The sequence below is a fragment of the Phoenix dactylifera genome, chromosome 2, assembly GCF_009389715.1.
Source record: "Phoenix dactylifera cultivar Barhee BC4 chromosome 2, palm_55x_up_171113_PBpolish2nd_filt_p, whole genome shotgun sequence".
In the NCBI taxonomy this organism is placed as follows: domain Eukaryota; kingdom Viridiplantae; phylum Streptophyta; class Magnoliopsida; order Arecales; family Arecaceae; genus Phoenix; species Phoenix dactylifera.
This window is the reverse complement of record NC_052393.1, coordinates 22,483,048-22,509,086: the sequence shown is the minus strand read 5'-3', so window position 1 is coordinate 22,509,086 and position 26,039 is coordinate 22,483,048. Positions and strand designations below refer to the sequence as shown.

Below are 26,039 nucleotides of genomic sequence, written 5' to 3'. Positions count from 1 at the left end.
AACCTCCTTATATTGCAAGACTTGCTTTAATTATATAATAAGTTTATACCTTGAGATGAGTTCTATAAAGGTTGTCTTATCTCAAACATTGAGTCTTATGAAAATAAGCTAAAATTTATAGAAAATATATTTTTTTTGAGATTGACAATTTTATTGAACATTATCTTCAAATTCTAAACTCTTAAATGGAATGATCAATTAAGGGGGAGAAAGAAAATTTCAGAAGGAGAGATCTTATGGAACTTAATCGCATAAATCTATAACTAAAGGAGAAAGAAAGAATACTAAATGAAAAGTGATCCTAATACTCTCCAATATGTATCATCTGAAATCTAAATCTGAAAATCTTTATGATACACCTTGAGGCTTATTATTTGGTTAATATATCTTATGCATAAATCATGAACCAAATTTCAATTCAACAGTTCATCCTAAGAGCCTCTAACTTAATGAAAAAGGGGGAGAATAATGTGTTGAATTTTCTTGAGTATCTCTTAGAAAACCTATTTTTGGAATTCACTAATGAGTTCTTATTGGCTTGTTCTTTAGAACTTCAATTTTTATGCCAATTCATTATTATATGTACCAAAATGTGCATCTTTTTTTTTTAAAGGATTAAAGTTTTCATAAGAACCTTCAAAGCTTTGAATTTTATGTATGCTCTAAGATATATCATAAATTGCATGAATTCATGTTTTGGCATTTATGCCACAATATTTTTACACCATAAAAGAACTTTGCAATCATACTTAATATACTGCTCTTATACTCTGAAAATTAGTTAAATTGCTCTCATGTTGCTAAAATACTTAATATATTGGGCAAGAGATCTTAAATGAACAAGCTTTCATACTTATTATTGAAGAGAGGTTAGATTTCCATTCGTGCTTTCCTTGAATATCATTTGTGGTACTTCTTGAATTAACTTAAGAAAGATTCCATCTACACTTGAGTTGCACACTATCCTTGGAATCACATTCAATGTGCTCTCATCATAATTTGCTCTGAAATTATTCTAAATGGCTCTGATCTATGCTCATTTATCTTTTTCTAACATTATTGCCTTGAGTTATATGATTCATATTCTTGTAATAATTTGACATGCAAATTATTATGAGCATTCTTATCTTTGTGCTTAATGTTTCACTATCTTTTTGATGTTGTCAAAAAGGGGGAGAAATATCTGAGTATATGCTCATAATGCTTTATGTGTTGATTATGTTAAGATTAAATCTAAAAGCATTATCATGAAGTATATTTTAAAGATATATATTTTCTACTTCAAACAACTTAGCTATGCATTACTTCTAGAACACAATATATTTTATATTGCATATACTCCAAGTTTTGTCATCATCAAAAAGGGGGAGACTGATGACCCAAAGATTGATTTAAAGATTGATTTTGATGATCACAAAATCTTGAAGTATAAATACTAATGTTTATGTTGCAAGGAGAAAGATATTTATTTTGCAAGGAACATAGCAAGTTGGAAGAATGCAAGAAGGCCTCCAAAGCTCTCAAGAAAAGTTGGAAGAAAGCTACAATTTATTGGCCCAAGTTTCAAGTTTAAAGTATTCAAGTTGGAGGAACAAATTCTAAAGAAAAATTCAAAAGAATAGTTCTCGAGTCGACTCCTCGAAAATTCGAGTCGACTCCGATACATGCCGAGTCGACTCCCAACGTTTCCGAGTCGACTCAACAGAGTAATAGAGGAAAGACAGAACAATGAATTTTAGACCCTGCAACCGAGCCGACTCCAGAGGACCACGAGTCGACTCCGAAGTCAGGCGAGCCGACTCCTAATTGTGCAAGAGTCGACTCCCAGAGAAAAGCAAGGCAAAAAGTCAGAGAGACAATTTCGGACACTGAGAGCCGAGTCGACTCCCGTAAAGTCCGAGTCGACTCCGAGGCAGTTCAACTCCAAAGACAGAGGATCAGTTTTCGGGCTCTGAGAGCCGAGTCGACTCGAAGAGAATCCGAGTCGACTCGAGGAAGAAAATCAGAAAGTATGTCCTCTGGATTCCTGAGAATGAGCCGACCCCCAAGTGCCCGAGTCGTCTCTAGCTATTGGCGAGTCGACTCCAGTTTGGTCCGAGTCGACCCGAGGACAAGGCATGCACATTAATTCAAATTTGGAACAGTGGCCGAGTCGTCTCCAGTCAAGCACGAGTCGACTCCTGCAACAGGCGAGTCGACTCCTGCAACAGGCGAGTCGACTCCAGATCGTGCGAGTCGACTCCAATCCCAACGAAAATATTGTCAGGAGGTACAGACTGTGTCCAACGGCTCTATTTTCGTCTCTAACGGCTAGATTCTTGTTTGCACGCCATCTAAAGCTATAAAATCAAGAGGAGAGCTAGGGAAGAAGGTATGGAAGTAGGAGAGAACATTTAGGGAAGAGATTTCAAAGAGATTACAAGAAAAATCTTCCATAAGCACAAAAGGGCCATCCAAAGCGAAATAGAGAGAAGAAGAGCATCCAAGTGAATCCCAAAGCTTCCTCTCCATCCGTGTGCTGCCTCAATGATCCTCTACCTCGTGCCTAATCAGAAGAGGGTCAAGTAAAGAAGAAGCCGAGTTCCTTCATCTTCAAAATTCGTTTGAGAGCTTCTCTTTACTCCATTTGTTTATATTTGCTATATTTGCTTAGTTAAGAAGTTTGTATTTGCTTTAAATTCTTTGTCTAATATCTTGTAACTTGATTCAATCAAGGGATTGAATCAAGGGGTTAAGGTTTGTTGGTAAGCCAAAGTAAAAACCAACGGTGTTAAGGTTTGTTGGTGAGCCAAAGGGAAAACCAACGTTGTAAGGTTGTGGTTGGTGAGCCTTTGGGGGAAAACCAACTGGGTTAATTGTGAACCCGGAAAACAATCGTTGTAAGGTTGTGGTTGGTGAGCCTTTGGGAAAACCAACTGGGTTGGATTGTGAGCTCGTGAAAACAATCGGTTGGTTCTAGTCGGTGAGCCTGTGAAAACCGACCGAGTTCGTTGTGATCTCGCAAAACAACAAGTTCGGTTGTGAGCTTGTAAAACAACCGGCTGTAATCTGAGGGATTATAGTGAAATTTCCAAGAGGTCTTGGGGAGTGGATGTAGGTGCTGAGATGCACCGAACCACTATACTTTTGTTGTGTTTGTGATACTCTTTGTTGTCTAACCTCCTCACTCACTTACTTACTTAGATACTATGCTTGCTTAACTCTTCTCCGTGCATCCTTTAGTTGCAAGCATATTCAATTTACTTAATCAAGTCTCATTCAATTGAATTGCATACTTGGGCAAACTTAGACTAATCTTTTATTGAGTCCGCTGCTTAATAGTTGATTAGATTAGAATCATACTCTTGCTAAGTTTAAATTCCACTAAGCATCCATACAACTTAGCTTAATTAACTCTAAAAGATTAGAAGTAGTTGAAAAGTTTTTAAAAGACCCAATTCACCCCCCCTCTTGGGTTGTCACCTTGGGCAACAATATATAATTCGTATTATACCCTTAATAAAAATTAGGTCTTTAATGACTTTTTAATGCTTCTTTAATGCTGAAGGGCCCTTTTGAGAAAAAATAAAAATAAAATGATTCCCGCCTCATGAGAAAGTAACTTTTCCATGTTTCTCATGGGAAAGACTTTTCCATGACATGTGAGAATCATATTTCCATAAGAATACAACTTTTTTCTCTCTCCTTTAAAAACTCCAACCAAGTAAGAGATATCTCATTATTTTTTCGTTGACCACACTTTTGCTCTTTCTTTTTTCGTGAGCCAAACGGGCCCTAAAAGGGAAGGTTAATATGCCATCAACCCAAACTCCACGGACCATAAAAGAGCAATGCACTTATCCAAAACCAAGTAGTAGATCCGTCCATCTCCATCCAAAACGAAGGAGCCATATTCCACGTGTCTGATAGGGCAATCCAAAAAGGAAAGATAGAGAAGATGCCACGATGGTCTCAGTTCGCTTACCGATGGAGCGCGGTTCTCTTCGCCCCACAAAAGCCTACGACGTCCCTATCGCCAATCGACCGCCAGTGCCGCAACGTTGACACCTCATACGATCCACATTGTCACTGTGACGTTCCCAGATTTCTCTGCCGGCGAATACGTATTCTAACCGATCCACTTCTTAAACGACCGAGACGGTGGCCTAATACTTCGACCCAAAAATGACCCACTGTAAAGAAAATCTCAAAAATAAAATAAAAAGAAAAAAAAAGTTTCTTAATAAGTTCGTCTTAAACGGCCACTATAGAGGAATTATATAATAAGTTCGTCCTCTTTAAGCATGTATTTAGCGGCTTCTGAGCCACCTTTTTTATACCCAAAGAACGCTACGGAGCCCAACATAGTATATGAAGCATGCCAGATGGCGCGAGACGTAAGGTGGGATCGTCTTCATGACGCGCTTCAAGAGAAAAATTTGGGCGGGGCTCTTATTTTCCCACTCCCGCGCCTATATAGCGCCGAAACATCGCATCACCCGGTCACCTACTCTCACCTTCTCCTTTCCTCCACGACTCCACCCTCCTCCTCTCTCGCGGACCCGGCGCCCCCCCCCCCCCCCCCCCCCATTCCGGAGTCGCACAAACCCAACGGCATTCCCTCCTATCGAATTAAAAATATCCCAGGAGGCTTTTCTGCATTCCTCCCGCTCCCCGTTCACGTACGTCCTCCGTCGCCGCCGGAGATGTTGCCGTACGAAACGATCGCCGCGGCGGAGGCGGCGTTGGGGCGCAACCTCACCGCCTCCGAGGCCCTCTGGTTCCGCTACTCCGCCCGGATGCCTGACTTCCTCCTCTACTACCACAACATCCTTTTCCTCTTCATCATTTTCACTCTCGTTCCCCTCCCCCTCGCCCTCCTCGAGCTCCGCCTCCCCTCCGTTCTTGTCCCCTACAAGCTCCAGCCTAAGGTCCACCTCCCTGCGTCCTCCTTCTTCCAGTGCTACAAAGACGTCATGCGCGCCTTCCTCCTCGTCGTCGGGTCCCTCATGATCATCTCCTACCCTTCCGTCAAGGTCTCGCTTCCTTCCCCACCTCCACCTTCTAGGGCCTCCTGGGGTCTGGGTTTTCTTTTCGATCGGAAAAGTTGCTTTGTTCTTTTTTTTTCCGAGCAGGATTCGTCTTTCTACCGATTACTTGCTTGAAAAGACCGAAAAATATGAGCTTTTTTTTTCTTGTTTTATGGCTGACACTGGTGCAGCTTGTGGGGATACGGACGGGGTTGCCGCTGCCGTCGGCGGGGGAGATGGCGGCGCAGCTGGCGGTGTACTTCTTGATCGAAGACTACACAAACTACTGGATCCATCGGCTGCTGCACGGGCGGTGGGGGTACGAGAAGATCCACCGCGTCCACCACGAGTTCACGGCCCCGATCGGGTTCGCCGCGCCTTACGCTCACTGGGCGGAGGTCCTCATCCTCGGTATCCCCTCCTTCATGGGCCCCGCCATCGCCCCGGGCCACATGATCACCCTGTGGCTCTGGATGGCCCTCCGCCACGTCGAGGCTATCGAGACCCACAGCGGGTATCATCACCGAACTTTCGATTTACTTTAGTTTATAAAAGTTGCATCCTTTGACGATTTTTATAGTTTATAATAAGATCCGTTGAGCCGTGACTTATGGCCGGTATGGTTTGATGCCGAACCAATTCCGACAGAGATAGGGCTTGCCGATTCCATAAAATATTTAATTGATATATCATTTTTTATTTTTTTATAGTTTATAATAAGATCCGCTGAATCGGTATCGAGATCTATATCGATCAGTGGCCGGTACAATTTAGTATCGAGCCAGTACCGATACAGGTAGAGCGTGCTAGTTCCATATTGGCACATTTTTTTTTGATTTTCAAAAATATTGTAATCACTTTTTTTAAACTTTTTTTAATAATTTTAAGTCTAATTTATTTTTTTTGTATTTTCATGATTTTTTATGTTTTTATAATCCCAGTTTAACCTATTCTATGATTTTAAAATGATACAAATTACAAAATGATTAGTAAGATATTGCATGTTATAAGTAATATAGAATATTTTCAAATCAAGTAGTGACGTAAAAAATTATAAAATAATATTATCAATTACATACATTTAAAGTACAGTATACATACTGATATCTAAAATTACGTCGAGTGGCGATGACTTTCGTAAATATTCGGATTATCTCTCTACATGTATTATAACTGCACCTAAAAAAGGACATCCTAGTGCACAAGGTTTTTGCAATTGCAGGATTTAAAAGGATCAGATGTATGCAACCTTACCCCCACATGCAGGAAGGTTATTTCCATGTTTGAACCTGTGACACCTATGTCATAATGGAGCAACCTTACTTTAGGAAAGAATACATTCGTGGTCCATGGGTTTCTTACGCAGCAAATCCGTATCAGCTAAGGTATCCTGCCGGGAGAGGACGTAAAATCCTGCGCTCTTTTGAGAAATTTCTCCTTAGGCGCATGTCTCAGCAACACAAAATGAGGGTCTCGCTCGTTATAGGACTTGACCAAACATCTCACGACACGAGCTGACGATAGCCATGCAGCACCAGTATGAAAGTCAGTACCATCCAGGAGAGAAAGATTTAATTAGAGATATTCCCAATACCCGTAATATAATAATAGTTAGAACTCTCTTCAACCGGCTCTTTTTAAGCTAGATAAACAGGCTGAACTTAATTGTTACATTGAGTTGGGGAAGCCTCCTGTTCTTCCTATCCTGTTGAAAAAGAGACAACTCCCAGCTCCTCTTCTTCGTATGAAATAGTAGTGCCTACCTTTCATTTCGTCGAATTGGTTTTATCTCTTGACTACTTCTCCTCTTTAGATTCAGCTGCTTATGTTGCCTCTTCCGATAGGGATGCTAATAATGACCCATCTTCCTTATCAGGTGGATTTGACAAATCATTCATGAAGGCCCGCCAGTGTATTATAATTGCACCTATAAACCAGATTTATTTATACATGTATCTGTATCTATTTATACAATACCATAACGAGTGAGCTGCTGTCTTTGGTTCTGGTAAATTAGCCCTTGAGTGAAACATTGAAATAGTTGTTGTGGAAAACTTTATTATAGGATAACTACAGAGTATGAATAAAATCCTGTTAAAAAGGTATCAACTAGCTGCCTATCTATCTGATACCTTTCTGTAACTGATCTCATCTCTTCCAAAGTCTTCTGTCCAGACCCATTCAAATTGTTGATATCATAAATCTCATCTTGCCCATACCCATACACAATATGTATGTCTATGCATCTTTATGTACATATATATTTACGTATATTTTTATATATAATATATGTAATGTGCATGTGTATGTTATTGGCACGTTGTGTCAGGTGAGGTTTTGAGTTTAATATAGAAAATTGATGACTTTTTTTCTCAATACTTCTCATGTATTTGAGTTTTAGTAGGTCCACTAACTAAATAGTAAATACTACAAGTTTGAGCCCCTATGGTTATTGAAACTGCTTGCTTAAATTAGGAAGTATATATTAGTTTATTGCACGATAATTTTATCAATAAAAACAAAAAAAAGGGTAATCAGGAACTCGAGTCATTTTGTATTCCAAAGATGTTGGTCAACAAAAGCTTTCGAAATGCAAAATACCAAACTGTTTTATTCTTAGACTAAAATGCCGAGAACATGTATATATTTGAGTTTGAACAGCCGTCTCCGGAAAGCCTCTAAATTATTTCAATGCTGGGGTGCTGTATGATCAAAGATTTGCTTATGAAGCAGCTTAAACATCCAAGGAAGGTTTCCAAACTGGATAATTTTTTTCCAGAAACTCCTATTTGTACCTTGTATGTCATCCATTCTCATTCTTTCTCAAGATGTAAAGCGATGCACGACTCTTATTGCCTGTTATGTCACACTCCTATGGATTGAACTGAATAGAGCAAGCTTATCAGAAGAATTTGTGAAACAATTCTTCCAGATCTTTGTGGATGCTAGACGTGAAACTAGCGAATTACTTATTGAAAAGAATGCTCATGAAGTCACTGCCAGATTTCTTCTTTCTTTCTGAATATTAGTTTTATGTGGATGGGAAATGATGGTCATCTCCCTGCTGGCATTTCCCATTTTAGCATATATTTTTTTTTTTTTCTGCTTTGTTTCTTCATTTTAGTCCATACCAGAGCTTGATCCCTAGTTAGCATCTGTCTGCTTTGTGTCCACAAAGCTAATCACTTGCTTGAGCAATTATTGAATCATATTGTTTTCACTGACACATTGGTTTCAAACAGCTATGATTTCCCTCTAAGTCCCACAAAATATATCCCATTTTATGGAGGGGCTGAGTACCATGATTATCATCACTATGTAGGAGGCCAGAGCCAAAGTAACTTTGCTTCTGTCTTTACCTACTGTGACTACATATATGGAACTGACAAGGTGAGCTAGTCTTATAGTTTTGAGTGTAATTAGCTTTGAAGGAAGAGATCTGGTATACTGATGCTATACTTGTTTCTTTATCATCTCAGGGTTACAGATATCATAAGGCGCACCTTTCAAAGGTAGATTTCCAACCTTGTTTTGCCCATGTCTTTAAATACTAGGTTTCTTCATTCAGCAAGTAACGCATTTCAATCTATTTAAGCATACATGGACATGCCTGCTAATCTTTTTCAAAACAAATGTCTGCAAGATACTCTCTTTCTCTCTCTCTCTCTCTCTGTGTGTGTGTGAGTGTGCGTGCATAACATGGTTGAATGTTGCTTAATTTAACACATGTATCAAGTCTGAACTAAATGGCGAAACATGGATACATTAGGTGATTTATTTTCAGTTGTCTGGAAAAAAATCGTGCACTGAGACTTTAAAATTCCAGGTATTTCACTATACAAAGTTATAATTGAAATGAATTCATGCATTTAGGTTCGAAGTTATAATTCTATCATTATCTTTTTATTCACTTATTCTGTTGTCATCTTTAACAGTTAAGGAAGCAAAGGGGAGCAGATGGTGAAAATAGAGAAGCAAATGGCTGGAATTATAATGAGAAGTTCGAGTAGGATTAGATCTTAAAGCCCCTGTGCCTCAAAAATTTGTATGCTTATTGGTGTGACTAGTGAGCTTCAGCTACTTTGCGCCAAATTCAGGTCATCATTCATTGGTGGGCCATACGAAAGGCAGTCTTTAAGCATCGCTCATCTGATTTTTGGCGCTGCAATGGTTTTAGAGGATGTTTCTGTTTCTTCTAGGCAGTCTTTAGGTATAGTCGTCTGTCTCCTTGCTTTTCTATTGATGCTGTGTTTTTAGTTACTAGACTGCTTACAAAAAGAACATCCGGTCTCCTTGCTTTTCTATTGATGCTGTGTTTTTAGTTACTAGACTGCTTACAAAAAGAACATCCGGCGATGGTATTTTGTTCAAGTGCCAATTTGTTTTTTTTTTTTTTTTAACACGAGTTTTTAGTACTGTTTCCTTATGTTGGTAAGCTGTCTTCCTCCTTTTAATCAGACAGTCGTTGTAATGAAAGTTTTTAGTACTGTTTCCTCATGTTGGTAAGTTGTCTTCCCCCTACTTTAAATAAGACAGTTGTTGTAATGGAATCATTAATAACCTTACGACATTCCTCCCTTTAAATGCGTGGAATTCATGCTAAGGTAATTCTCCTAACACCCATCAGTCGCTATGGCTGCTTAAAACTACATTTTTTAAGACAAAACTGGTTGATTCCATGAACAAGCATAAGTCATGCTTTCTGAACCAGCGAAAATAACAAACTATTTGTCCCTTGGACATGTTCGAATGCTTTTCTCCCCAGTTCGGATGTGCTATCAGTAAAGTATTATGCTACACCTATTAATTTTGTAATTAGATTAGGTTGAAGGATCGATAAGCATTGTCAATTAGTAAAGCTTCGTCCAAGAAATATTGCCTTGAAAATTAGCAAACTGGGTTGTATTTGTCACGCCCCCGCCTGCCCGGGGCACGTGAGGCACCCAATGAGGGGCCACATGAGGGGGAAACACGGGGCTCCTCTGGCAGATATTCTTCGGTTCCGGGGCCCGCACGCGCACGCACGCGCCGCTCGGACTTCTTTCCAATTTTGTTTTCCATCCAAAATGCGTCTGCAGAATTTGGAGACACCCGCCTCATATGCTCAGGCTCTAAAATGAGTCTAGCCAATATGGAATTTTTATTCACCCATCCTCGGACTAGAGCCGTCCTCGGCTCTGATACCAAATATCACGCTCCTTCCTGCGTGGGGCACGTGAGGCACCCAGCGCCCGCATGAGAGCCCCATGAGGGGGGAACATGGGGCTCTCCTGCCAGATATTATCCGGTTCTGGAGCCCGCACACACGCCGCTCAGACTCCTCTCCGGATTTGTTTTCCATCCAAAATGCGTCTGTAGGATTTGGAGACACCCACCTCATATGCTCAGGTACTGAAACGAGTCTAGCCGATGTGGGATCTTTCAGTATTAAACTGAGGCAAATATTCAAATCATAAGTTGGCTGGTAGCAACTCATTCAGACGAGTTGGTTTCTTAGTTTCAAATTAAGCAAGTTCTAGGGTTTAGGAAAACATTGAATTTAGTATACAAAACTTGATGTCACCTAAATAATCTGCAGTCTTTAGGTATAGTTCTTAGTTTTGGAGGATGTTTCTGCTTCTTCTAAGCAGTCTTTAGGTATAGTCGTCTGTCTCCTTGCTTCTCTACTGATGCTGTGTTTTTGGTTACTGGACTGCTTACAAAATGAACATCCAACGATGGTACTTTGTTCAAGTGCCAATTTGGTTTTTTTTCTTTTTTTTTTTTTTTAACACGAGTTTTTAGTCCTGTTTTCTCATGTTGGTAAGCTGTCTTCCTCCTTTTAATCAGACAGTTGTTGTAATGAAAGATTTTAGTACCGTTTTCTCATGTTGGTAAGTTGTCTTTCCCCTACTTTTAATCAGACAGTTGTTGTAATGAAATCATTAATAACCTTACGACATTTCTCCCTTTAAATGCGTTGAATTCATGCTAAGGTAATTCTCCTAGCACCCATCAGCCGCTATGGCTCCTTAAAACTACATTTTTTAAGACAAAATTGGTTGATTCCATGAACAAGCATAAGTCATGCTTTCTGAACCAGCAGAAATAACAAACTATTTGTCCCTTGGACATGTTCGAATGCTTTCATCCCCAGTTCGGATGTGCTATCAGTAAAGTATCATGCTAAACCTATTAATTTTGTAATTAGATCAGGTTGAAGGATCAATAAGCGTTGTCAATTAGTAGAGCTTTGTGACTTTGTCCAAGAAATGTTGCCTTAAAAATTAGCATACTGGGCTGTATTAAACAGAGGCAAACATTCAAATCATAAATTGGCTGGTAGCAACTCATTCAGGCGAATTGGTTTTTTAGTTCTGGATTAAGCAAGTTCTAGGGCTTAGAAAAACATTGAATTTAGTAGAGGTGGGCATTGGGCCGGGCCGCCCATGGCCCGGCACGGCCCAGCACGAAACGGGCCGTGCCAGGCACGGCCCGCTTGCTACAGTAACGGGCCGTGCTAGGTACAGCTCATAAAAGGGGGCCGGGCTGGGTTAAGGATTTCTGGCCCGCGGGCCGAGCCCGGCACGTCCCATAAGGGCCTGGGCTGGCACGATTCGTGGGCCAAGCACGGCACAGCCCGCGGGCTAGCCCGGATTTGGATATTTTTTTTCCAAAATACCCCTCAAATTAGCCGTTTTATGGCTGTTGGAGGGGCAAAATAAGTAAAAAGCCACAAATAGCCATTATGGGCCAAAAAAATAGCCGTTATGGGCCACCCATAACGGCTATTTTTTTTGGACAGACGGGCCGTGCCAGGCACGGCCCGTTTCGTAACAGGCCGGGCCAGGCATGGCCCGTTTGGTCTGTGGCCCGGTGGGCCTGGGCCGGGCCCAGTACGGCCCGATGCCCATCTCTGAAATTTAGTATACAAAACTTGATGTCACCTCAATAGTCTGCCTAGGATCTTCTACTAGCCTTCTGGAAACCTCGAGCTGTGAGAGGGCTGCTTCTGGTTCAAGGATGGAGGGGCTGAGTACCATGATTATCATCACTATGTAGGAGGCTAGAGCCAAAGTAACTTTGCTTCTGTCTTTACCTACTGTGACTACATATATGGAACTAACAAGGTGAGCTAGTCTCATAGTTTTAAGTGTGATTAGCTTTGAAGGAAGAGATCTGGTATACTGATGCTATACTTGTTTCTTTATCATCTCAGGGTCACAGATACCATAAGGCGCACCTTTCAAAGGTAGTTCTCCAACCTTGTTTTGCCCTTGTCTTTAAATACTAGGTTTCTTCATTCAGCAAGTAACACATTTCATTCCATTTAAGCATACATGGACATGTCTGCTAATGTTTTTTAAAACAAATGTCTGCAAGATACTCTCTCTCTCTCTCTCTCTCCCTCTCTGTGTGCGCGTGAGTGTGCATACATAACATTGTTGAATGTTGGTTAATTTAACATATGTATCAAGTCTGAACTAAATGGTGAAACATGAATAGCATTATGTGATTTATTTTCCGTTGTCTGGAAAAAAATCGTGCATTGAGACTTTTAAATTTCATGTATTTCACTATGCAAAGTTATAACTGCAATGAATTCATACATTTAGGTTCGAAGTTATAATTCCATCATTATCTTTTTATTCACTTATTATGTTGTCATCTTTAACAGTTAGGGGAGCAAAGGGGAGCAGATGGTGAAAATGGAGAAACCAATGGTTGGAATTATAATGAGAAGTTTGAGTAGGATTAGATCTTAAAGCCCCCTGTGCCTCAAAAATTTGTGTGCTTATTGGTGTGACTAGTGAGCTTCAGCTATTTTGCGCCAAATTCAGGTCATCATCCATTGGTGGGCCATATGAAAGGCAGTCCTTAAGCATCGCTCATCTGAGTTTTGGCGCTGCAATGGTTTTGGAGGATGTTTCTGTTTCTTCTAGGCAGTCTTTCTTCTAGGCAGTCTTTAGATATAGTCGTCTGTCTCCTTGCTTTTTGGTTACTGGACTGCTTACAAAATGAACATCCAATGGTACTTTGTTCAAGTGCCAATTTCTTTTTCTTTTTCTTTTTTTTTTAACACGAGTTTTTCTTTTTAATCAGACAGTTGTTGTAATAAAAGTTTTTAGTACTGTTTCCTCATGTTGCTAAGCTGTCTTCCTCCTTTTAATCAGACAGTTGTTGTAATAAAAGTTTTTAGTACTGTTTCCCATGTTGGTAAGCTGTCTTCCTCCTTGTAATTAGACAGTTGTTGTAATTAAAGTTTTTAGTACTATTTCCTCATGTTGGTAAGCTGTCTTCCCCCTACTTTTAATTAGACAGTTGTTGTAATGAAATCATTAATAACCTTACGACAATCCTCCCTTTAAATGCGTGGAATTCATGCTAAGGTAATTCTCCTAACACCCATCAGTTGCTACGGCTCCTTAAAACTACATTTTTGATTCTATGAACAAGCATAAGTCACACTTTCTGAACCAGCAAAAATAACAAACTATTTGTCCCTTGGATATGTTCGAATGCTTTCCTCCCCAGTTTGGATGTGCTATCAGTAAAATATCATGCTAAACATATTAATTTTGTAATTAAATCAGGTTGAAGGACCGATAAGCATTGCCAATTAGGAAAGCTTTGGCCAAAAAATATTGCCTTAGAAAACATTGAATTTGGTATACAAAACTTGATGTCACCTGAATAATCTGCCTAAGATCTTCTACCAACCTTCAGGAAACCTAGAGCTGTGAGAAGCTGCTTTTGGAACAAGGATGGTGCATAACAATAGAAATCATTAGGTTGCAAATGTGCCTCCTGGTTTTATATTCTCAAATCAGCAGTTGCTTCTGTAGCAGAATAGCAGTTGAACCAGTCATTAGATAGAAAAGACAATAGTACCATATCTGGAAGCAACACCTGTAGAGCAACCCGGAATCCCAAAGACAGCCAAATTGTTTCCAGGTGAAAAACCAGTCAAATTAGAACAAGAGAAATACACCATAAACTTTAATTATTAACTGTTACAGGTCTAGAACGATGCCTCCGGTGAATCCAAATTCATTCAAATGACAAAAGATGACCAAACAAATAAACTCAAAATGCAGTTCATCTAATATTTTATCAAAAGTTCAGATGTAGAGCTCCATAGCATCAATTTAAGCTGCCCACCATTTAGTACCTCCGAGGGCCACGGATCAGGAACCTCCCAGATGGACACTCATACGCCAAGTGACCCCTTCCACCACAATTGTGACAGATCATTAAAGGACCCATGCAGTCCCTGCTCATATGGCCTAGTTGGTTGCAACTCCGGCACACCACATCCCTGTATCCTGCACGAAGCCCGCCACCCCTTTCACCAAGAACCTCCGCCTTCGGACACTGCCTGGCCACATGCCCAGCGACATTACACAGGTTGCACACAGGCTCATTTTGGCAGTCACGAGCCAGGTGCCCAGTCTTCCTGCAGTTGTTGCAAGCCTTCTCGTTAGGGCAGTTGGCAGCAATATGTCCTTGCTTGTAGCAATTGTTGCAGAGCCTTAAATCACCCGGCGGCAGCTGGGGAGCACTACAGTCCCTCGCAAGATGACCCACCTTGCCACATGCATGGCAAATACCCTCATTCGGGCACTTGCTTGCCGTGTGGCCAGGCTCTTTGCAGTTCCAACACAGAGCCTTTGTCGTGCATTCTGCCGCTATGTGCCTGATTAAAGGGATTATGCAGTAATATATATATAGAACCAATGAAAATCAAGGATAAAGTATCGCTCCTTTGCAAATAAAATTATTCATGTAAGAATGTATCCGAAAAAAATGAAGATTTGGCAAGCATAACAAGCTAGCAAAATGTTCTTCTGAACGACAACCGGAAAGACTAGAGGATGTAATTACAGCTAATTTGCAGTTCAAAAGCAACCAGATGTAATTCATGATTCACGTTAAACTGCAAAAACAAATGCCAAAACCCATTCAAACTTATTATTACCATCAAATAGTGTATTTTATCATGGGAAGTTGGAAACTGCATTGGGATTATGACTGACATTCGTTTAATTTTATGATGAATTGATGCAATGTAAATGAACAAAGATGTGAGAAATATGTACACTGCCAGTCTACCGTAAAATCCACAAGTAAACAACCAAGTACTTGCAAACTCCAAGCCACAAGCCTAGAAAGACCATGATTTATGCTAATGTCGCTTAAATAGATAGTAGATGCATACTATATTCTGATTCTTACCCAGGAAGGCCACAATTATTGCAGACAGCCACATTTGAGCAATCCCTAGCATAATGTCCAGGTCGCTTGCAATTCTTGCACAGATCAAGACGCCTATAAACAAACAGAAAGTGACAATGGTTTAAATATCGAAACAATCTCTCTCTCTCTCTCTCTCTCTCTCTCTCTCTATTGACTGATAATTTTTTATTTTAAAAATAACATCACTATATGGCTACATGCATCCAGGACCATCCACAAGTAGTCAATAAACAGATGTCCGTTGAAAGTAATAACAAGGTCACCATGTAAGGTAATCATATCTTCTGCTCTTATTGCCAGAATTGGGAGAAGATGTGGGAGCAGGTGCAGGTGCAAGTGCAGGTGCAGGTGCGAGGAAGAAAATTAAAAAAACATTTTAAGAAAATACTTATAAAGAAGGCACGAGTTCAAGTTTCCAAGGAGTTCCCAAAGTATCTATATTGCCCTCGGTCTAAGTTTCCAGCTACTAAACTTCTGCTACGTTAGTAATCAAATCCATGTTATTAACTAAAATGCAACTAACACATCAATAGAGTAATTTGCCATATCAACCAAAAAAGCAATAATAGATGCAAAACATAACATATTCACATAGCTCATTCTTGGGATAAAGGTAATTCATCTAGGCAAGATACAACCAGAAAAATCAAGGTTAGAAAAACCCATTAGCAATCTTGAAAACTTCATCCAATAACTCTTTCAGATACCTTCCTCAACATCCAGTACAGGTTTATATGTATTCCCAGCTTTATCTGTCAACACAAATCACAAACAGCCTCATTAGAGCTGCATTTGATTTTATGAAGCATGACCAAATCTGTTCCCCATCTCAGTAACTTCATCTACATGCAATTTCTAGTCTTCCTAATCCTAAATTCAAAGTCCAAGTCAACCTACTTTTTTTTGCTTCTCTTTGCTTCTTATTTTTAATGGTAGGATCCTCTTAATTCCTCAAGTTGTAGGATGCTTGCAGACACTGCCATCTTACTTTTTCTAACCAGCAAATGGAGAACAAACAATGCTCTAGAAGTGCAAATCCATTATCTCCATCAAGTGGCATGCACACGCACAATTCTTATCCTTAATGGGAGGGCCCTCTTTACAACAAAAACTGATGTTTTTTACTTTGTAACCAGCAAATGAAAATCAAACAATGCTCTAGAAGTGCATATCTATTGCCTCCACCAAGCCACAAACATCCACATGCACATTCATGATCTGAGACTTGCATGTTTACACACATTTACAGAAATATCAAAAAAAATTATGATCTATGGAGAAAGACATTTAGAGACAAGAAAGGAAAAGAAAGGAAAAATGTCACCTGTTCCTCAAAATAAAGGAATCAAATATTACTTTTAGAAATCTTTGGCTTTGACAGCAACATTTCGTGTTTAGTCGTTTTTGTTCAGGTGGATTCAAAGACATGTAAGTAATGCACGACATTCTATGGGGGTGCATTTAAGTTAAGTAGATTAACTTATTCCTCAAAAGACTCAAGTAATATAGGGGAATTATGCTTTGACACAAAACAGTAGCCAAGAAGAGAGATATTTATGAAGCTTTTTCTTAATTAGGGGGAATAAGTGGGTAGGTGGATTCAAATCATACCAGAACCAGTTTGTACCTGACGAATAATTACACTAAAAACTTAAGCAGTTCATGCCAAACACTGTCAGTCATGCGTCAGTATGGTATGCACCTCAAACCTTCCCATGCTGACATGCAAAGGCAGAACCAAGGATGGCCATGCCCCCCAAGATTTACAATATCCTCTTAAGCAGTCTCAAAAAAAATTCACTCCTCCGCACCCCCCACCCCCTTCAAAATTCTCTGCACGCCCTTCCTTATTTCCATATCTATAGATATTAAGATCCCTAAATTTTTAAGCTGCTGAGTTATCACATAATTAGTTATTTGATGTCCATCTTTTATGCTCGTTTTTTATTATTATCCCACCTACGTGACTCCCATCAGGCCCATGCCTGTCCCTACTGAATATCCTCGTAATGGTAAGTCAATTAAATATGAGCATATGGGGAAACCTATAGATGCAAGGATTGTATCATATCTTAACAATCTAAATGCTGACGGTGGGGATGGGAATGATATTATGGAAGCCACCTCTTTGGTGAGCCTCCAAAATATATATTTGATATGATATTGCAGGGAAATCAAGTAAAATTTCAACCCGTATTATGAACTAAACCAAAATAAAAAAGGGCAAGAAGACAGAGTATGAGGATGGAGATTTTTAGATTAGCATCAAAGAGATATATTATTCTCATTTAGGAGCTTACTTTCTATTTATTGCTACAAAAACAGCTATTACAATTATTAATATTACTATGTTTATTAATCATTGAGATCCATATCATAATTAAGTTATTTGCTTGTCCTCTTTTAAGGAAACATCCATACACATCATATATTCCTTTTTATGCAGCATATATTTATATATATTCAAAATTTTCTGGTGTTTCCTTATGATAAAACATTTAGTCAATCATTATAAAGTTTCAAAAGTTTTGTTGTTTAAAAATTAATACTTCTAGATAAGTAGGCTTTTTTAATCTTTTAATATCCCCCCATAAAACCAAAAAAAGGGGCAAAAAAATCTGGTTTCTTCCTTGATGACAAGCGCCATGAACTGGCCCATAGGGCCCTCCAAAGCACGTGCTCTACCTTGGCATTCTTTTTTTTTGGGGGGGGGGGGCAGATTTCTTTAGTTTTATATAGACCTCTTAAGCTGGTTAGTAGTCGGTTTTGTGCAGATAACAATAGATTAACAGTAGCCTATATCATCCCAGTAATGTAGAATTGTAGATTTATTTCTGTTATTTTTTTTGATTCTATTACTTTTTTATTTTCTTGCCTAATATGCCCTTGATCTTTTAAATGCCATTTCAGTTGGCTCCCCATTTCAACTTAGCTTAGTTCGCTTTTGAAGCATACAATGGATTTAGGCTTTCACCTTACAAGCACTTGGACAACGACACGCAGATGGATATACAAGGTCAGATTGGTCTATTAGATATGCGACCCAATAAAAAGATGGAAATCAACATGACTCTGCCATGTGATCTCCATATAAGTATATCATGCACAAGAAATCAAAAATATTATTTAAGTATATTATGCACAAGAACTCAAAATATCAACTTTATGGTAACTTACTACTAAAATTCAGGAAGACATAGCATGGTGCATGTTATTTAAAGATAGTATAGGTATGATTGATGAAAAAAGAACCAGATTAAATATTAAATTGGATATATGGAAGAAAGCTTTAAAGACGAGAGATTAAAACTTAGTAGAACTAAAAAGAGTATATGTAAATTTAGTGAGAATGGAAATGAAGATGAGGTCCCAATTAAGACTGATAGATAAGAGATACCGTAGAGTGATTGAATCAAATATACAAAATAATAGAATTAGAGCTAGTTGGATGAAGTGGAGAGATGCATTCGCAGTACTATGTGATTGATGCATACCTTGGAGACCCAAGGAAAGATTTACAATGCAGTTTAATGTGCACAAAATTATATGGCCCAACGTCGGAGAATAATGAGGGTTTAGGAAAACAAGTTGAAGGTAGAAAACATAAGAATGTGTTGTAAAAATAGAAAGAATTGGTTGAGAAATGTATATAGTAGGTGAGATGCACGAGTTGCACAAATTAAGAATACAGTGATGGAAAAACTGATTCATATGATAAAGGCACATAAAACAAGGATCTCAAGGGGCTCCAAGAAGAAGTGGTATTTTAATCTGTGTTGAAAGTTAGAAGAAAAGGAGGGAAAGACATTACTGATATAATATAGATGAAGGTTATGAGAAAAGACAGAGGCGCCATATATAGCATCAAAGGTTGCCTAAATATGAATACTTGAAGGACGATATATAAACCAAGCCCAAATTGTTAGGGTTATGGCATCTTATTCAAGAACCTATTTGAATCTTTATACAAAGTTTAGATCTTTACTATCTAAAATAACTTAGAGAAGTTCATACACATGATTATATAAAGGTTCAATTAGTCCAGGAAAAAGATTGTCTCCATATAGCACCACCATATGAGTTTCATACAATATAACTATATAATCCAAAAGACACATTACAAGTTGCCCATTTTTTGGACTCACTTAAATCACTCCCCTTAACAAGATCTTTATCACTAAGGTTATATTATACACATAATTGTCAAGTAGACCTAGGCAATTGTAGCAAATAGAATAAGCTACAACCTTGGTGATTTCCCGGGCAATAGACAAAGGCATCTAAGCTCTCTTCAATTCAAAAGTTTCATTTATATCAACATGTTTTTGTACTATTCCAATAACTTAATATTTTAGCATAACTTGAGGTACAAATGACAAAGATAAACAAATTAAAAAGACTTCAGGTAATATATTCAATATTTAAAAATTAACTCAACTCATATATGTACGCACGCGCGCGCCCCCCGCACCCACACACATATATAATAGGGCTAGCATACCGTTGCTGTCTTATTCTCAGGTAATAAATATAGTTGTCCATCTTGCTAGAGACTACAGAGATGGTTGAGGGTCTTTAATGGAAAACCATTCATTGTAATATTTAATACTTAAGTTTGCCTACTCTTTTTAATACAATCAGATTTTTCCTCGGGGTTCAATCAATTATGTTTTTCCCTTATAAGCAACAATATGTCATCCATAAAAGAATATCTACAATAAAAGATTATATAGGTAGTAAATATCCATATCTGTGTTTATGTCTCTCTCTCCCTCTCTCTCTCTATATATAAATATACCTATTTTGAGGAAAATTTGTGTGCATCTGTATGTATGTGTATACATCACATACATACACATGTTATACATACACATAAAAGCTGATAATTGGGCTTGCTCTTTAAGCCAACAACAATGTAGAAAAAGGACACTAAAGACTGGATATAAATAGTATTCTGCATGTGTAACTTCCAATTGTACCCGTTCATGCAAGGGGTATTTATGTAATATTTGCTTCAAATCCTCCATCAGACATTTTCTTTGTGGTATATCTTAACTGGCTGATAATTTTTATTTTGGGATATATTAACTCCATTTTCTTTTACCGTAGTAGTGCTTCAGATTTCTCACCTCATATATAAATGCATAAGACAATACTAAATTTGTGATTCCAACATTGCACTTTTACATTTCTTTTACTTCTATTAGTTTCCAATTATATTAAATTTTTATTTAGGATCTCATTTTCGAAATTACATAGCTCCATGGAGAATTGTTGTTTAAAGAATTTCAAAAAATCTATTTCAACAACCAATTTCTGAAGTTTTTTTTTCCTAATTTTGTTAGCATTATCATATACGATTAGAACATATTTCATAGTTATAAATGTTTTTCACTTTAGAATCCCTGCAAAATATATAAGCTCAATATTCTCACCAGGACTATGAATTGCACTTCTATAATTCCGGAGACTATGTCTCATTGAAGAGTAAGAGTGTGTTTTGTGTTGCTTCTGCTTCATAAAAAGAGAATAACAAGCCAGAAGCTAGATTTTCTAGCTTTTCTTTAAAGAGCTTTTTTGACATTTTCTTCTTATAGAATCAGTTTTTAGGCTATACATTAAACACTTACTCCTTTTGGGGGAAGCGTTTTTTTTTTTTTGCTTAAGGAAGTCACAAAACCACATCTTAAGTATACCAAACATGCCTTAAGAAAAAGTAAAATAAGAAAGTTAATGCTGGTTGGAATAGTTATTGCACAATTTATTCATTTTTTTGTGGCTACAATTTTTGGAGTAATTTTAGGTTGAGGGAAGGTTCATGCCAGAAATAGTTAATAAAGTATTCAATATCATGCTTTTAACAGACTGTATGTTTAATTCTTCAGAAAATTGTTCTATTTCTGAAACTAGTGAAGAATTTGCTTCCAATGGACTGTATGTTTAATTTATGACATTAGATTTTGAGACTAAAATAATTCAAATTTTAAGGTTTGCCTTATATCTTAATACTTCATGGTTTTCACTTTCAAGTTATGCATGAATACTGTGGCTCACATGGCACAAGACATTTTTTATTATTTTGCCAAAGAAAAAGCAAACTCAAATGGGATATTGAAACTGTGTAGTATAACAACTTAGTTGACAATAATCAAATATGAATGAGTTCAGATGTGTGACCATGTTCAAATATAAAGTCATAAATATTAGCCAAAAAATACATATCTTGAAAAATGATTATCAAAAAAATAAAGTTGAAAGCTTAAAGAACAAAAAAAAAGAAAGCAAGATGGAAATAAGCATGAACATAATCCTAAATAACAAAAATTCCTGAATTTTTACGTTGCAGCTACATAGATATGAGAGGATATTAATAACTAACAGAAATCAAAGTACAATAGGGTACTACTAATAAGACAGGGAAAAGCCATTGAAAATATGACACCAGCACAAAATGATGGAATTCCTTCAATTATTACTCTATAAGGAGTCATCCAAATAACAATGAAATAGGATCTCCAATAAAACAATTACGAATATAATTACAAAAAGTTAATAAAAGTAAAAGGAAAATACAATACAATATCACAAACACGGCCGCAGTAACCACAAGAGATGAAGAATATGAAGTATAAATCATAAATTTTCTAGGTAAAAGGTATGTTTGAACATGATAATAAAATACAAAAAGAACACAAGTTAAAGGTTCAATCCACTATGTTCAATAAGCTACCAACATAGAACAGAGCGCATCTTCAGAAGCTTCTACATTATGGTGGCATTAAAGAGAACCTAATTACATGCCTCAAAAAGTGATATAGCATAGGCTGAAATAAGGACCCAACAGAACTGTTATGCAACAATCATAAACATAAGTTATGCACAAACTTGATCATGCTCAGGTTTCTGCATGCAGTCAAATCATATTGAACTCAGACAGCCGTCATATAAATTTCATTCCTCTTTATTAGGCTCCAAATTATGAATAAGCTAATTAGACTTTTTAAAACAAGTCGTAGGACCTCATCAACTAGGAGAGGGCCTGTTTGAGGGTTGATCTATACAAGTAGACTTAATCTTTGCTTAATATATGTGTAAGCAAACCATTCAAGAGAAGTTATGTTTCAGCAAGTTGATAATATTTGGAACATTTAATATGACAACAAAAAAAACATATGCACATAGTCTGCCCATCACTTAGAGTGTTATGCTGGATCACATCATCCATCATTTTGATATAGAGATTGACCACTAGTAATTTGATGCTTCCACAAAAATACCTCAGGATACATATGTTGCACTCTGAAAGTCTTGAGATCAAAATTTACACAACGGCCAAGGAGGAGGCAAGGATATGTATAGCAAGAAGAGGAGGAGAAACAAAGGTTGAAGTAAGAGAAAACAATTGAGAGACTTGAGCTGTTTGCCTGAATTTCTTATTTTTTCTCAACTGCGGTGTTTACCTTTGTAATGGATATCTGTTTTTTTGTTCCTTCATTTTTATTTTTTCAGCCCAATGCAGCTAAAGGAAGACAATGCACTGTTTCTTTTAGTATGTCATTAAGGTATTATTCAAAGACAAATTGTCACTTTTCCTTGTTGTTAAGTAGATGTCCAGCAGAAACATGTTTCCAATTAAAGTGTCATTTCATAGGAAGCCATGAAGGCTTCATGTCTGACTTTGACATGGTCCAGCTAACGTACACCAGATTGGTGCATGAGGTCTGCATATCCTACGCATGTAGGAAAAATTGTCTGCATACACATAAAGCCCTCATGAAGTCAGTGATGCATTAAATACATGCAGGACATGCAATATGGCATTTGTGTGCATATATTAAGCGTGTATGAAAAATTGTCTCCATCCAAACTGAACCACATAAAACCCTCATGAAGTAGGATATGCATTAGATACATGCAGGGCACATGAATCAAGGGGTTTTGATGAGGTCGAGTTGCATGTAGGAAGTTACATTGTTGTTAAAAAACTTATGATCCATGATATACATATACATACATACATACATACATACATACATACATATATATATATATATATATATATATATATATATATATATATATTGACAATGATCCTAGACATTCTAGAACTCACTTTGGATCAGGATTAGTAAGGAAATAAGATCCAGATCTGTATTGTACATGATATAATCCCTTGGATCATAAGATCTAACTTGATCATGTTATTTAAATATGGAATCTTATGGAACTGGAACTATACCACTTTCAGAATCATCTTGAATAAGCTTGACCATTTTTACATCATAGGATCCCTTGGATCATAATATCTAACTTGATCTTGTTCTTTATTTAGATAAAATCATGTGGAACTATATGGCTTTTAGAATTGCTTATTCATCTCTAATAAGCTTGACCATATAAAATTAGCAGACTCATTGCAGTTTTTGATCTAAAAGTCAAGAAACAGGAAAATATGGCAGTAGGAGCAATAGGCAAATTGTCATACTTTTAGATACATTTTTAAAAATCTAATTCTTTTTTCGTGAAAATATTCTGCCTAAAAGGACTATTGGGTTGATAGGTTGTGCTATGCATGGGTTTCTAATTTTAGAAGCTAGACTGCTTACATGTATGGCCTCTTATTCTTCACTCATCTCCTTTATAGCTTACTCATTTTCAATTTTTAATTTATTTTATATTTATATAATTTTGTAGAAATTGAAAAAAAAAAAAATCTTATGAGCAGAAATTCAATCCATGATCCCATCAAATCTAAACCCTTCTGTGATTTATGATTCGATACCAATCATGACAACACTAGCTGGCTAGTACATATGCATTTTGGTTTAGCTGCTAATTGGTGCATGTAAGACATTTGGCATTGATTAAAAATAGCATACAAAAAATAATCATGTATTTCTTCGACATGGTTCATTTGTAGCAACATACAGAACTTTGAATGAATGAGTCTTATTTTCAATTTTTCACTCTCTAAAAAGTAAAAAAATACATAAAGGGAATCCAGCATAAAGGGCCTGAGAGGAATCCTTTCCATTGCAATACAACATGGGCATCTTTGATCCCCTGGGGGACAAATAATTCAGCATATAAATTATTTTTCAGAAAGTTCTCAACATTTATGCAGCATGAAATGCATTTCAGACTGAAATAGCAATTGCTTTATATAGAACTGCAAATCAGGACGTTAAAGTCCAAAAGAAGTATAAAGGGCAACATACAGTTGAAACATAAAAATATACTGAAATCTGCAATACAAGGCCTAAGATGCATTTAACAAATAGGTGTGTCATGTGTCGAATAAATGATATCACAGATTCCTATGATACTCATCTGGTCTCATAATAAGAGCCAAGAAAGAATGAGGACATGTAAAATGAATAAAGACCTGGAACCTCGGCGAATATCTCTCCTGTATGGCGCATCACGATACGAGGAACGTTCAGTGCGGATCCTGCGGTCTCTTGGAGGGCTGCTGCTGCTTTGACTCATCTTCAATCTTTCTCCTCAACACAACTGGCTGCCACCAATCTGCACGGCCACCAAGAAAACCGCCAACACTACCACTACAACCGCCGCTACAACCACCACCAACACATTCCTCCCTGTCCACAACAAAACCAGATATCCAAGCCACCTCCATGAGTCCAAATCAAACCACCAATTCTTTCCTTCCAAAAAAGAAACAACCCAAATTCCAACACTAAACACAAGCTGCACCAAATAAAGTTACCAAATTCTCCAATCCAGATTACTATTACACCCTTCCCCACAAATCCATTAACTTTTAAACCTGTGGCTTCAACTACTCTACTTCAGTCAGTCAAACAGCGAAACAAGACCCATTCCACATGAAAAATATACCAAATACCAATACAAAACCAACCTCCTCCACTACCAGACATTCATACATCCGACACTTCAAATTTAAGCAGAGTCGTGGATCACATATTTTTGACCCAATATGGTATCAACATCTGAACAAAGCAATAAAAGGAACAAACCTCAAAAAACTCAAGCAAAAAGACAAACAGAAAAGGTAGGGAAAAAATCATCCAGCATGCATATATTCAAAGTAAGCATGCTTTCTGTTGTTAATGCACATTATTATACAATTATCGCATATACAATAAAATAGTAAACCAATTTAGAAGGTGAGGAAAAACCGCCTCAAAAGACAAAAGAATAAAAATTAGAAAAGAAGCAAATTTTCTTGTCCAAACATTCTATCCAAAATTCAATTTGGCAAGCGCACCGTGTTGAAATTTGAGATCCAAGACGGAAAACAAAAGGGTTTTTTACCGGCAGAAGAAAAGGGTCGATAGAAGAATCTAGTTTAGTGTGCCAAAAAATGACCAAATTCTGAAAAAAAATTGACAACAAGAGAAACGAATCTAAAGCAGCAGTAAACCTAAAAATGAAGCACGAATGTCAGAAACAAATTGTCCCCGCCCCTCTCCTTCTCTCCATTTCTTCAATCCATTTACAGATCTCAACGGCACCACTAATCAAAACAATCCGAGCACCAATCTCCATAAACAGGTAAAGAATTAGCAACAAACGCTCATCGATTTACCGAAAACAAGAGAAAAGGAAGAAACTTTTTATGATCCACGCAACACAACCCCTCCGATCTCCCTCCCCCCATTTCTCGCGAGAAAATTAACGTAGTATTGTTTGCGATATACCGACCTCGACTTTGGCGCCCGCTAGGGTTTCACTGCTTCCCTCTCGCCTTCGATTCTCCCACGGCGAGCTTTACCCCTAGACTAGACTTAATTAAAACAGGGGGAAAAG

General features: G+C 37.7%; 2 protein-coding genes and 1 long non-coding RNA gene across 4 annotated transcripts; 2 read left to right on the top strand and 1 right to left on the bottom strand.

Annotated features, from left to right (window-relative positions):
- Positions 1–4,545: 4,545 nt before the first annotated feature.
- LOC103714140 (very-long-chain aldehyde decarbonylase GL1-10-like) lies at positions 4,546–9,506 on the top strand. 2 transcript variants are annotated; one of them, XM_008801295.4, is made up of 6 exons: positions 4,546–5,015; positions 5,201–5,523; positions 8,252–8,399; positions 8,489–8,521; positions 8,779–8,835; positions 8,945–9,506. In XM_008801295.4, the coding sequence occupies exons 1-6, from the start codon at positions 4,686–4,688 to the stop codon at positions 9,017–9,019; spliced, it is 966 nt and encodes a 321-aa protein (XP_008799517.1). In that variant the 5' UTR covers positions 4,546–4,685; the 3' UTR covers positions 9,020–9,506. The 2 variants fall into 2 exon arrangements, with proteins under 2 accessions (XP_008799517.1, XP_008799518.1); XM_008801296.4 differs by lacking the exon at positions 8,779–8,835 and having other exon boundaries at positions 4,547–5,015.
- Positions 9,507–11,888: 2,382 nt separating this feature from the next.
- On the top strand, positions 11,889–13,139 carry LOC120109917. Its single transcript, XR_005510727.1, has 2 exons — positions 11,889–12,240; positions 12,667–13,139. It is a non-coding gene; the product is annotated as an uncharacterized LOC120109917 (long non-coding RNA).
- A 794-nt stretch (positions 13,140–13,933) lies between these two features.
- Positions 13,934–26,022, bottom strand: LOC103714180 (zinc finger protein GIS2-like). Its single transcript, XM_039123675.1, has 4 exons — positions 25,935–26,022; positions 24,631–24,847; positions 15,225–15,317; positions 13,934–14,685 (listed from the first exon to the last, which is right to left on the bottom strand). The coding sequence occupies exons 2-4, from the start codon at positions 24,732–24,734 to the stop codon at positions 14,154–14,156; spliced, it is 729 nt and encodes a 242-aa protein (XP_038979603.1). The 5' UTR covers positions 24,735–24,847; positions 25,935–26,022; the 3' UTR covers positions 13,934–14,153.
- Between the last annotated feature and the right edge of the window lie 17 nt (positions 26,023–26,039).

Bases quoted from the DNA above. Each gene is read 5' to 3' on its own strand.
- LOC103714140 (XM_008801295.4), top strand. From the start codon at position 4,686: ATGTTGCCGTACGAAACGATCGCCGCGGCGGAGGCGGCGTTGGGGCGC. The intron at 5,016-5,200 runs GTCTCGCTTCCT...ACACTGGTGCAG, and splicing joins TCTCCTACCCTTCCGTCAAG to CTTGTGGGGATACGGACGGG. The intron at 8,400-8,488 runs GTGAGCTAGTCT...TTATCATCTCAG, and splicing joins ACATATATGGAACTGACAAG to GGTTACAGATATCATAAGGC.
- LOC103714180 (XM_039123675.1), bottom strand. From the start codon at position 24,734: ATGAGTCAAAGCAGCAGCAGCCCTCCAAGAGACCGCAGGATCCGCACT. The intron at 15,318-24,630 runs GTCTTTATTCAT...GTTTGTTTATAG, and splicing joins GATATTCGCCGAGGTTCCAG to GCGTCTTGATCTGTGCAAGA. The intron at 14,686-15,224 runs GTAAGAATCAGA...CCCTTTAATCAG, and splicing joins AATAATTGTGGCCTTCCTGG to GCACATAGCGGCAGAATGCA.